The following is a 13,189-nucleotide window of genomic DNA, read 5'->3' as shown; positions in this document are numbered from 1 at the left end:
CCTAAGAAAGTACAGGAAGTTTGTAGGTGAAATTTCATATTGGGTTGGATTGTCAAGTGCCGTAGTTCAGTTGAGTGATGAGGCGATCACAGTTTACAATAGGTAAAAATCTGGTGGACGGTGGTTGTGGGAGTTTTTTTTTGTTGTTTTTTGTTGTTGTTGTTTGCAAGAGTTGTATAATCATAACCCGAGTCCTTAATTTTTTTATGCAGTTATTGCAATGGAATTATGCACAAAAATTAGTGCTGTGGGATTAGGTCCTAAATCGCCATGTGAAAACTAGCCCTTCGAGACTAATCAAAATTAAAGCAGACTGTCCTCATGAGGGATAGTTCCATTTGGGATTGGGTGTAATGGAAATGCCCATTCATCTGGGTAGAAGAGATTTTTTTTTTGTAACCTGATGAAACTCGAATAATGAGCTCCAAGGCATCTGTTTGAGGACAGACTGCAGCATATTACTTTGACAATCATCTTACCTTTTGTCCCCTCTGGGAAAGGCTCATTACATTAAGTTTATGCACACCCTCTAGGAAACTGCAATCAAGGTGAGATCAAAATATTGCACGAGGAAACTAGAGGTGGCACCCTGTGTAGTGGCGCTTGATTGTACATCCTGACATGTCCTCATTAGTTGTTTTTAATTTTTTTAAATCTCTGCCCTTTGTTTTCTTAAAACCAATCCCTTGATGATAACCACCACTTAGTGGTATTGAGAGAGCCCCAATTTGTTTGGTGTAGTTGTCAAGCCTTAGGGCACTTGTCCACGTTACACCTCTCCTGTTTCCACATTATACTTTTCCTGTGTCCACGTGACAAAAATTGCCATTAAGCTGGCTAAATCACATCTGTGTATCCACATTATCAGCTGATTTTGTTTTAGGTTGTTTTTTTTTCCCCCATGGTAATTTAAAATACCTTCAACATGTTTTATTCTTAGCTCCTGTATTTCTTCCATGAGGGTTTTTCTTATCATTTTAAATTTTCAAGGTGGAACTGACTTGCGCACAAAAATGGGATTTTCCCTGCTTTGCAACCATTTCACCATCAGGTGCCGCTTGGGTTCACTCAGTAATCCATAGAAATCCATCGAATTTTTATTGCAACGCTGCAACCAGACTCCAGGGGTTAATCTTGCAATTTTTTACTAGCGATTTAGTTCATGGTTCAGACGAATAAAAAATACAACTTTTTTTGGATTCCCCAAAAATTGTTTCCCGTGTTCGCATGCCCTTCGTGGCAAAGATCAAATTGTTATAGGTCAAGCAGTTCAAGACTCAGGTTAATTAAAATTACTTTTTGTTAGACCGGGTATTTGGTTGTAGCAGCGTTGGTCTAAGGACATAGGCAGGCCCCCAGGGTTTTAAACTTGGTGTGGTTTTTGTCTCCCTGTGGGTCACAAACAAGGGGCACCAGCTGGGCTGGGGGGGGGCAGGCAGGTCAGGAGTGAGGGGGACTGGCAGGGCAGGGGTAACCCGGGTGGTAAATGTAACCCAGGTGGTACCCGGATACCTCCTCTCCAATTGAAGGGATTTAGGTGTTAATGCGCTATGGGAGGGGTAGCCACTTGGGAGGAGAGCTACTCCCACATATCTCCTACAGAGTAGAGCCGAAACCAACTGGAACTTAACTGTATATGGGTTTAATAGGGAAAGAACAGGGTGGAATATAACACGTATGCAGGGGGCAAGGGGACCCTGGGAGACAATGGTACCCTCCCTCCAGAAATCTGGGGAGGGGGGAGTCGAAGGGATTTTAGGTGAACATACACATACAACAGAGACAAATCAACAAGACTTTAGGCGCAGGGTTCAAAAAATATGAGAGTCAGAACCCACAAAACTTGAAGTGCAGGCACCCTGGTGGGGCGGGGTAGAAGAGGTGAGTGGAGCCCCTCTCCCCAGTGGGGATTCCCTTTTGCAGGCAACTCAACCCCCTGGTGCCCTGGCCAGGAATCGAATGCAGGTTTTCTACATGGCAGGCAAAAGCTGTACCACTGAACTGTCAATGCCTGGCCTGCTGGCTGCAGCTGTAGTGCCTTCGGGATCCTCCATGTACTCTCTGTACACTGAGCTGCCGCCTGCAGCTCTGGGCTTTGATCCCTCTGGGCCCCACTGCACGGCGCTCCTGGGAGGGTAGGGGACTGCAGATCAGGAGTGAAGGGCCCTGGCAGTGTATGGTGAGGGCTGTGCTAAACTGTGATATGTGGCCATTGCACCCAGCTCTGGGGTGCATCTCAGCCCCCACCCCACCTTTCACTGTTATATGCAGCTGTTACACCCCAGATCTTGGTGCATATCTGCCATTCCCATGTGCTGTTATATGTGGCTATTGCACCCCATGCCCTGCCTTTGTGGCACTGGGGGACTCTCTTGGACACCTCCGACCAGGGAAAATTTCCAGCTGTAATCCCAGCTCAATTTCAGGAAAACCAGAAAACTAGAAAAACCATAGAGGTATGGCATGGGGTAGCCCAAGAAGGATTTCCATCTCTAATCCCAGCCCAAAAGAAATTCCTTATTTGAGCCCATATACTTAGGACAGTGGGAACGGGGGGACAGTCTGGATTGTTCGGACGTGACCCCTAGCACATTTTACTAGTTATAGCACAATAAGTCATTACATGGTAAATCACCTCCACATTACTGAATTAGTCATCATAAGCTAAGAAAGGAAAATTAAACCAGGAACGTTTTTAGCAGCTAAATGCTGATTACATGGACAAGAGCCCATTGATGTTGGTGGGGTTTTTTTTGCCCCTGATTACAGTGGAGTCAGGATTTCGCCTGGAGTACTAAGAGGAGCGTTTGGTCTGTGTCAGTATTTGGGATGTATGCCGCTCTGACTCTTTCCATTATTTCTTGATACCAGAAGGCTTGAGGGGAGGAAGGAAAGGGATTACCATTAATTCCAGCAGCGCTGAGGCCTTTAATTTAAATATATATTTTAAGGCTTTGTTGCTATTGTCTCTCTTTTCCATCTCTGAGTTTATTAAAGTGCAAATGTCAGCCATGGAGACAGCTATCACATGCAGTGCAGTACACAGAGGAACACTTTCCACACCATAAATGGAAGGTAAAAGGCTTCTTTGTGACTTCTAACGGTCGGTTACTTGCACAAAGAACAAAACTGAAACTAGGGCTTCTGCCCTTTCACAACAGCTATTATTTTAAAAGTAGTGTAATCATTATTAATAATAAGAATAATAATAAAAAGCATCTCTTCTTTCCTGGTCCTTCTGTTAACAAAAAGTGAAATTCCAAAACCCATGTAACCTTTTTACAGACCTTGTTTTTCTTTAAAAAAAAAAGAAATTATATCCAGAGCTTTTTAATAGTGGCAGGCAAAATATCGTAACCAGAGAAAATCAGAAGCAACTTTCTTTTAAAAAAAAAAAAATACTTGAACAAGGAATTGCAACACGCTGGTTGTATTGACCCTCGGGGATTAACTGGAGATGAGGGGGGTTTTCCTGCCCAAATTGAGGTGGGCGCTACAGCTGTCATGTCATTGAGCTTTGCTTTGCACTCGAAAGAAAGAAAATATCTTAAGATTATAAAACACACAAGTAGAACATGATACAGAGTGCATGAACATGCTCCCAGCAACAAGAATAAATATTACCATGTTTACAGTACCTACTTCACAGCTTTGTGAGATGAGGGTAAAGAAACTATTTTAAAAACTTAGGAAAGATACAGATAAGAAGAAACAGTCTTATACATAAGTTCTGATAAATTAAGGCAGCTTCAGCAGGAGTTTCAAGGCTTTTGTTCAGAATACACTGTACTTTCCACCTTTCTTCTAGTTAGTTTTATTCATGCTTAACACTGGGATCTCTGATCAGCTGACCTGTTCTCCTGGTTAAACATGGTGAAGATGTGCATTGAACGCATAGACAATTGCATTTAATATCCATTTCATAATTTGTGAAAAGTCAGTATTCCACCACAACACTGTATTTAAGCTGGCTGATTTCAGACTGATACCAAGACCATGAAGACTTCAAGCATGATTGCACGTGGGGTGGGACTTCTTACTGAGCCAAGGTATAGCCCATGTTAAATCTGTGCATAATATATCCACTGAAAGAGAAAAAAAAGAGGAGCGCTCTTTAAAAAAAGAAAATTACCGAAATGGGTATATGTGAAGGAAGAACCAAAACCAGGAAAGTACTGCATGTAGTTTAAGAGAAAATGTTAAAAACAAGACTTGCTTTTGGAAAAGGGTGAAAGCAGTAGGTTGGCTGGTGCAGTTTCAATGAGGTGTAGCCTACTAAGATACAAGTCCAAAATTAAAGAATCTCACAGGGTTTTTTGGACGATCGACAGAGATGGATGTAAAATTCCTATCCCCTGATAACTGAACAGGATGAAGCAAAACAAGCACTTAACAAATGCACTTCAAGTATTTAGAAAGGGTCTATACATTTCTCATCAGTATGAATCTGAGTAAAATGCACTATTTGCAGACCTAGTGAAACAAACTTACGACTTTCAGCAGTTTTAACACATAGAAGGCACAATTTCATTTTGTGTGCATGGTGTATGGGTCTGTTTTCCTCCTGAATAGATGTATAAAGTAGCCCAGTGATGACCAAGTATTGTAAGCTGAGCAGGACTTGCTTAGGACAAGATCTGGCTTGGATAGCCTGTTCTGATTTAGAAGATGGCACGATCAAAATAAAAATGCAATGGTAATTTAACCAGTTGCTTCAGTTCTTACAAGTGTTTATATCCTTTGCCCTAATGGACACTTTTTGTAGGGTTAATAGGTTGGGGGTTACCCTATGACCTGTGTATCATACCTTCTTAAATCTTTAGTTCACCTTTGGAGTCTAGCAAATACACCCCTCTAACCTCAAAAGTAAGAGGCCTTTGTTGCACTGCTGGGGAAAAAGGGTACTGGCCTTTTTAAGGGTCCCTCCTCTCCTGTAGGATAGCTGATGAGGATGGGGAAGCATTGTACGAATGAGCTGGCAGACTAGTAGGGTCTAGGCAACACACTGGCCCTATGTGCCTGGAAGAGTTTGCATAAACGTTGCCACTTTTGCTTTAGCTTAGTCTCACGTCAGGACTGTGCACTGGACCTTCTTGATGGGAAGTGCTGATACTCTGATCTGTCTCCCTGATGAAACATGACTGAAATATTAGGGAAAGGCATTCCTTAAGGAAGCAGCAGAGAGGGGTGAGGGTAGATGGGACCTACTAAGAAAGAAACAGGGCATGTCTAAAAGTGCAATTAAAGTGAAGCAATAAACTCCAGAGTTTATTGCTTCTGGGTGCGCCGTCTGAACAATCGCTTGGGACCACAGCATGTTGAGCCAGGTTGGAGCATCCCCAGCTGGCAGGGCACCCTGGGGATCAGCCGGGGGCTGCTCCCCTCGGCTCAATGTGTTGCAGAGGGGTTGGCTGGGGCACGAGGGTGCTTCAGTGCAGGGCTAGCTGGCAGGTGGCCTCCGGCCTGAAACACTCTTGTGCCCCAGACAGCTGGGACAATGTCTACACATGCAATGCTGTGGAGTAAAAAAAAAACCTCCATTGTAGTACAGTACTTGTAAATGCAAGTACTATCCTGATGTGGAGTCAATTAGTTTATGCCAGCCTAATAGGGGCACACGTGTAGACGTGCAAAACTTACTGAGGGGCTAATTAGTCAACAGCAGTAACCGCCTCACATAGACATACCCACAGTGACCTAAACTATATGATCTTATGGCTGGATAGTTCCCAGATCAGATAACTGAATAAATCTCTACACCCCCCCATTAAGCTGCATCTTTGCACCATCCTGCAGGTCCAAGATGTGCGGCATTGTCAGAACTATCTTCTGACATCTGGTAAACCTGTGACGCCTCCAAACAGAGTAAGCCACTAAAAAACTGTAAGTTGAGTAGTTCACATCTGTAGAATCCAAATGGATCTACCCTGCTTATCCAAGTGACCGTGGGTGGCTCTTCACAAGACACTAACTACAGATGTGATGGCAATTAGAAACTATAACTGGAGTAAAGTAGCTTCTGGGCAATCAGAACCAGAACCCTGGCCCATGTGAACAGAAGGAACGGGTACAATTCCTAAAGATGCCAGAAAATGCAGCCCATTTGGGAAAGCCTATTGTTGGAAGTACTACCAGTCTGGTAGGGGATGTGTTGCCAAGGGAACTGGATATAGGAACTGAGGGTCGTGAGCACTCGAGTTGCTCTCTGTTTGCTTCTATGCTGTCCTGTTGACTGAAACAGAGTCATTTACCAGATGGTGAAATGCAGCACAAGGACTCTAAACAGTTTTTGACTCTGTCTCCTTACCAAGTCATAGAGTCATACATTGTTAGGGGCTGGAAAGGACCTTGCAGATCATCGGGTCCAGCCCCCCGCCCAGCTCTAGGCAGGAAGACAACTGGGGTCAAGTGACCCCAGCGAGGTGACTGTCCAGTCTCCACAGTCGACACAGTTGCATGGATTCGTTTACTTTGCTAATGTTTTGCACCGCACCAAAAAGATGCAACTGCTAAGTCTTGCCTGACAGCCCAGAAATTGCACCTGCCTTGAGGATGGGAGCCTATCTTCCTCAGGGAGCTCATGGTTCTTGGAAGGAATTAATTGCTTTATAAGAAATGCTCACATGAACAAATGCACTGTTAAAGCAACAAGACCGTATATTAAAGTGCTTATGACATTACACCTCATTCCTAAAGGTTTTCTCAACGTCACGAACTGCATAAACCTGGCAGGATGGTAGTCTGCTCTTTGGGGTCAGATACGATTAAATGTTCTTTTGCATTTCAAATGCATGTAATAATAAGGGCGTGGGAACTCAGGCACTGAAAAGTATACCTTTTACAGATTTATCAGCCCTAAGGCCTCAAACTATGGGCAGTAACTCAAAGGTTAGCATTAACTCGGAAGTCTTTTAACCTTCCTGTGCTTCTGGCGGCCCATAAAACTTTGTTGTTGCTTCTAGTTTCTAGGAGGAAATCTGTGATCATCTCAATGCCCAGCTTTCTACTTCTCCTGCTTTAAAAGGCTAAGGCTTCAGCGTAATACAGAGATACCTGATGCTAGCTCAGGAACTGAGAGCATGGAGATCAGAGTGTATTAATTTATCTGGCTTTTCAGTTGTTTTATGATGCTGTGGTCAGATTCCTGATGGCGCCTCTACAGAATTTAGTGCTAAGCCACCTCAGGTGTCCTTGCTATCCTGCTGTGGTGGCTGTGTAGACACCCCTTTAGCAATCCACTTTACGCTACGGTCTGTTCTCCTGACTTCTTTCCTCCCCCCCTTTTACTACACCAACCTACCAGACAGTGTGCTCTAGACTGCCCCAAGGTATGCAAACAGATGGTCTGTTGTTTAGGGCACTATCCCAAGTGCTGGGAGCATACAGTTCAATTCTTCAAGACTTTTTTCTGACTTTTAAGCAAGTCAGCTCCTCTCTAATGCAGCTGCCAATCTGTAACCTAGGAACAGCAGCACTGTTTGACCTCGTAACAAAGTATATTAAAGATTGGGGTCCCCACTGCTCTAATAATAAGGGCCAAGTAACCATACAGAATCGGTGCACCTCTTGAAATGCTCCAACTACCCTGTCCAAAGAGTCTTCCTCCAGTGGCAAGCAGCTGCACCTTATAGATTCATAGATGCTAGGGTCAGAAGGGACCTCAACAGATCATTGAGTCCGACCCCCTGCCTAGGCAGGAAAGAGTACTGGGTTCAGATGACCCCAGCTAGATGCCTAGCCAGCATTCTCTTAAAGAAGGGGAGAGCACCACCTCCCTTGGAAGCCCATTCCAAATTTTGGCCACCCTTACCGTGAAGAAGTTTTTCCTGATATCCAGCCTAAATCTGCTGTCAGCTTGTGACCATTCTTCCTTGTTACCCCAAGAGGCGCCCTGGTGAACAGAGCATCTCTGATCCCTTGCTGCCTCCTCCAAATGAAGTTGTAGGCGGCCACAAGATCACCTCTCAGCCTTCTCTTGTAGAGGCTGAAGAGGTCCAGGTCCCCCAGTCTCTCCTCATAGGGCTTGGCCTATAAGCCCCTGACCATACAAGCGGCCTCCTCTGGACCCTCTCAAGTCTATCAACATCCTTCTTGAAGTACGGCACCTAGAACTGGACACAGTACGCCAACTGCAGTCTAACACAGAGGGGAAGCATCACCTCCTTGGATCTATTTGTCTTGCATCTGCTGATGCATGATAAAGTGCGGTTAGCTTTGCTGATGATTTCGTCACACTGACGACCTGTTCATCTTGGAGTCCACTAGGACTCTGAGATCCCTTTCTGCTTCTGTGCTGCTGAGAGGGTCACTTCCCAGCCAGTAGGTGTGCTGGGTATTTTTGTGCCCTAGGTGCAGCACTCTGCACTTGTCCTGTTGTACTGCATCCTACTATATACTGCCCACTGTCCCAACCTGTCCAAGTCTGCCTGCAATCGTTCCCTACTCTCTAGAGTATGCACTTCACCCCACCATTTAGTATCGTCCGCAAACTTGGACCGAGTACACTTCACACCCACATCCAAGTCAGTGATGAAGATATTGAAGAGTACAGGTCCAAGGTCTGAACCAAAGATCGAACCTTCTTGTCCCATTTCCTGCTGTCCCACACCACCGTCCCCCCTCCAAACCTCTCCGGATCCGAATCCTCGACCTAGCTTCTTTTTTCTGTGGGTGCACGCACAGGCATGCACAGTGCAGCATTACCTGGAGTACAGGATCTGCCTCATAGTTCTATTAGAAAAAGGTTGTGTTACGTCTTGTTTTAAAAATGAATGTGCCACTGAAAGGAGACTCCTAATAAACCAGCCAAGATTGTAGAGAGACTAGAAGGAAGTCTAATTTGGCCCTAAATCTTCACAAAAGAGCTTGGCGGGGCAGATTCTCCATGGCCTTGCATGGCTGCCAAGTGACTGTAAAATAATGCACCTGCCAGACACCAATTCAAAGCCTTGGAGACCCTTCCATCCCAGAGCACTTTTTAAATTCAATTAAAAAAAATGCGTGTTACAAAATCTAAGCATACTACAAATATTCCCAATGTTTCCTTTAAAAAAAAAATAATTGTCCAACTATTCAAAACTCTAACTAACACTTGAACAGTGAAATGGTTTCTGCAGCTTGCTCTGCTGCTCTCACTGTCTAAATGTGGTTTGTGGAAAAAAAGGTGTAAAGTTATGCCAGTGTCACTCTAAGATGTGATCAGTAACAAAAGTAAGGCAATTTGTGCTTTCTTTAAAAAAAAAAAAAAATTATAATACCAACATTATATGTTGACAACGTCTTTTTAACTGCCAGCAGGTGGCAAAATATCTGGTTTGCCTTCATTATCTAACATGATTTATATAAAGGCCTATTGTATCATTCTTTTCCTTGCATCTTATAGAAACTTTCAGATAGTATAAATTAAAGTGCAACTTTACAAAACAAGAAAAATAATTTAGCAAAAGAACTGTATAAACACATTTATAATACGTTTAAAAGTTGAACCATGTTTTTTCCTTAATGGGCAGGCACCGACCTTGCCAAAATCCTCCTGTTTTGTTTTTTGTGATAAACAGTCAAGATTTCTGGCAACATTTTTTAAGCAGCAGCTGTTTCTTGACGTGATTAGTTCTGTAGTCAGGTGAGGAGAATTAAATACCATAGCAATGCCAGTGCTACCCATTATATTAAGCTGAAGTGTGTTTTTTTTTAATTACACAAAAGGTCCATGCATGACCAGTTTACCCTTGTTGAAACAAGAATTTTACCCTTAAAAATCCCTATAGTTTGTTTAAAAAAAAAAACCACAGTCCAATCCTTCAGATAACCAGTAGTAAGGAAACAATAAAACCATAAGATATCCCTGCCTTATCAGTAGAGCAATGAAGGTCACAGTCTATTAAGCATTAGAAGTACATGAAAGCCCTTAGGCCTGAAACTCTACTTTCAAACTTAACTGCTGACTACGATGAAATGGTACCCTATACAAAGTAGGACCAGAACGGTAAAAAGGGCAGCTATCTTGGGGCAGGGATAAAGTAGGAAGAAGGGACCTTCTGCATGGACATGAAAGATCATCTTGAACCCTTTGACCTTTCAAGCACCTGTGTATTTTGGAGAGGGAAATTACCATCCCCACTACCCATGTCACAAAGCTGTGCCACGTATCTTGGCTGATGCACACTTGGCACACACAGCACCTAACTGGGGGTTCAGGTAGTACTTCTGTCCCACCTCTCTGCTTGCAGGCCAGCGAGGAGTCCTGGCACGCTGTGCGGTGGTGGTGTGCATGCCTGTACTAGGGGAGGGGAGCAGGGAATAGCACCTGGGGTGTATTTGTGTGGTTGGCTACCTGATGGATTGCGGATGGGTGTTAGACCAGAGGAAACAAGTTCGAGCTAAAAAGCAAGCTGGCTGAAAGCAAGTGGAGCTGTACCTGGGAAGCTAACAGTAAGCAACGGGTTCTTCGTCTCCAATAGTACCTTGCTCCCACTGCTTTCCAACAGAGTCTCTGCTCCTGCCATCGACCCCTTGCCTCTTTCCTTCCAGCAGCCCCTCTCCCACGCTCTCTCGCATAACTTCAAAACCCAGCTCCATAAATATCTTGTCCTCATCCAAACCAGCTCAGGTAGAGGCTACTCTCTGTCTAATGCCCACCTCTACTGCTAGGGATATGGAAGATACCCTGAAGGAGAAATTAGTGAGCAGTCGTCACTACTCAGATGTTTCCCAGGGAGCAGTAGTAAGTTTGGCACAGACCTCTGTTTCCGGGGAGTGAATGGGTTTTTTGTTTTGTGTTTCCATTCAGATACGTGGGCCTGAAGCTGTTTACAGGTGCCCAACTGTGAGCAAGAGCAGGTTCGGGGTGCAGGTGGTGCAATACAGCACGCAGCCTTGACCACTGACAGGGGACGAGGAGGCCAGGACTGTCCAACAGGTCCAAAAGAACTAGCTAAGCCTGAAAAAGAGGCAAGTAGGGGAACTATAATGGGGAAATGTGTGTCTTGCTCTTAATCTAGAGTGTCACTTTGTTTCTGTAGCATGCCTGCAATGTGAGCCGTGCCTGGCATGCAGTCCCGTACTCCCACCACCTGACACATGAAGCAGGTTGACGTGTTTCAAGATCACAGAAGCATCTAAGCAACTGCTGGTTTTTATGAGGGAGGTGATAACAGAGGCCTGCTGGCAACTCTCTCTTAGAGCCTTACTGGCACCGGTTTGTAAATACTGCCACGCTGTTTTATTATGCCCAGAATCTGTTTCACTTGTCTATACGTCTGACCTGGTTCATCCATGGGATTCCCCCCCTTGAATAGCAACAGGGATACAATAAAAATCTCACTTAGCAGCGCTGGTGTTAAAGACACCGATGCTTAGCCAACTTTGCTTTTAAATAGGGGTAACATTTCAGAGAGGGTTGTTTACCGATAAGCTTAGTGATGCACTTACTATTTTAAAACCACGGCCAAGCTTCCTGATCGTGTTCACTGGTAAAAGCTGTCTGGTTCTCTTTATCCCACCAGAATGTAGTAAGCAACACAAACCTGTTCCTAGTTCCCTTAATGCGCTGTACGGGCAACCAGATCCTTTGCAAGGGAGTAGTTGGATTCTGAAGAGTTTGCACAGCAATGCACACGATTCCCAGGATGGGACCAAAGAGCAAAAAACGAGGGGGAAGGTGGGAGGAAAAAGGAAACAAATACGTGATATAGGACCAGAGTCTCACAGTGCAGCATTGCATGAGGAGGGACCGGTGACTCGGTGCTGCTTGTCAGCGAGCTAATGCCATAATGAGACTGGCACACATTTCAAAAAAATCCATGGTGTGGCTCCCCAGGCGTGGAGTAACGGAGGATATGCTCCCAGTCAAGGAACCAGTCAGGGATCCAGTAAGTGACTGGCATTCAGCAGCAGCAGAATCAATACTCAGTCTTGGTCTGTGCAAGCCAGCCGCGGAGCAAGAGCGCTGGGGTGTGGATGAGCCTGACCTCTGCTCCATGACATCATCTTAAAAATGTACAAACACACAGTGTTAATTAGCACCAACTCAGCTCGCAGTGTGGTTGGGGCCTGCCCAGGAAGAAAACTCTCTACATCCGCAACGTGCAGCCAACCAACACGAGGAATGAAAGCTCGGCTCCCACTCAAGTCAGTGACAAAATTCTATTAACTTCCCCGAATCCAGGATTTCAACCTCACAATGTTGGATTTCAACCATACGTTACTTCAGAATGGGAAAAGGTGAGGGTAGAGACTGAAGCTCAACTGTTCCCATGTGGGAGATCCTACCAGCTAGGGATTTGTTAGTGTCCTAGTGCTACTTTAACACAAGTAAGATCAAAACCAGTTCACAGCCGATAAGAAAAATGTTGCTGCATATGATGTGTATGTAAGCTGATAGGAAATTACTTTTTGCTCCCTTTTACCAGGATAAAGAGCCATTAAACTGTCAGAGGAACTCTAGTGGAGACAAATGGGTCGGTGTGGTGCAGCCTGGAAACAGCAGCAGATACCAAAAAGAAAAAATACAAGAATTTTTAAATCAAAAACAACCCTCGGATCTTACTAGTCTATGGTGGGAATGATAGCCTTCCCACTGTGGATGCTGTGCTTTAACTCTAATGCCCCATCACTTCCTGCTTACCATCGATGCTTTTAAAGTCCAAGAGATAGCTTCGATTGTCAACTTGGTAAAGCTGTAAACTCATTTTCACATAATTTCCAGTTACTGGATTCTTCCGACGCACTCGAAGATGATAGGAGTTCACCACCTAGAACAAGGCACCATCTTTCAGGACTCGGATTCAGGATGGTGGAAAGAAAAACATTTCTTTCCTATCCCCCTGTTTAAGGGTGAAACATTTCAAGAAAAAAAAAGGTTGCCTGGAAAAAAACAATTGCTTTGAAACAAATAAATAGTCTAGTTTCTTCTAAAAGGTGTTTTTTAAGAAATGCTTCCCTGGCTTCTAGGTACTAGGTGAAAAAACACAAAGGTGTCAGGCCTCTAGAAACTGCAGTAACTCAATTAACAGGGAGAATATTTCTTTGAGAAAACATGCAATCACTAATTCTATGAAATAATATATTATTAATACGTTATTTCTCATAATATAGAGTTATGTTATCTTATCTATTATTATATTATATATCTCATTGTAATAATACAATTAATATCTTTATAATAACATTGGATAGGCATCTGGCGGGG

At 44.1% G+C, this 13,189-nt stretch overlaps 1 protein-coding gene across 3 annotated transcripts in view; it reads right to left on the bottom strand.

Moving 5' to 3' along the window:
• Positions 1-2,898: 2,898 nt before the first annotated feature.
• The window catches only part of PRKAA2 (protein kinase AMP-activated catalytic subunit alpha 2), a 36,501-nt gene continuing 26,210 nt past the window's right edge, over positions 2,899-13,189 (bottom strand). For 2 of the 3 annotated variants that reach the window (XM_025206580.1, XM_025206578.1), the window contains exons 8-10: positions 12,626-12,752; positions 11,431-11,988; positions 2,900-4,085 (exon numbers count right to left, since the gene is read on the bottom strand). In XM_025206580.1, the coding sequence (XP_025062365.1) occupies positions 11,753-11,988; positions 12,626-12,752 (363 nt within the window). In that variant the 3' untranslated portion in view covers positions 2,900-4,085; positions 11,431-11,752. Of the gene's footprint in view, positions 4,086-11,430; positions 11,989-12,625; positions 12,753-13,189 lie in introns of all 3 variants that reach the window. The other variant, XM_025206579.1, reaches the window with a different exon arrangement.

The sequence above is a fragment of the Alligator sinensis genome, unplaced genomic scaffold (assembly GCF_000455745.1).
Source record: "Alligator sinensis unplaced genomic scaffold, ASM45574v1 scaffold941_1, whole genome shotgun sequence".
Taxonomy (NCBI): domain Eukaryota; kingdom Metazoa; phylum Chordata; order Crocodylia; family Alligatoridae; genus Alligator; species Alligator sinensis.
This window is presented reverse-complemented; position numbering and strand designations above follow the sequence as displayed.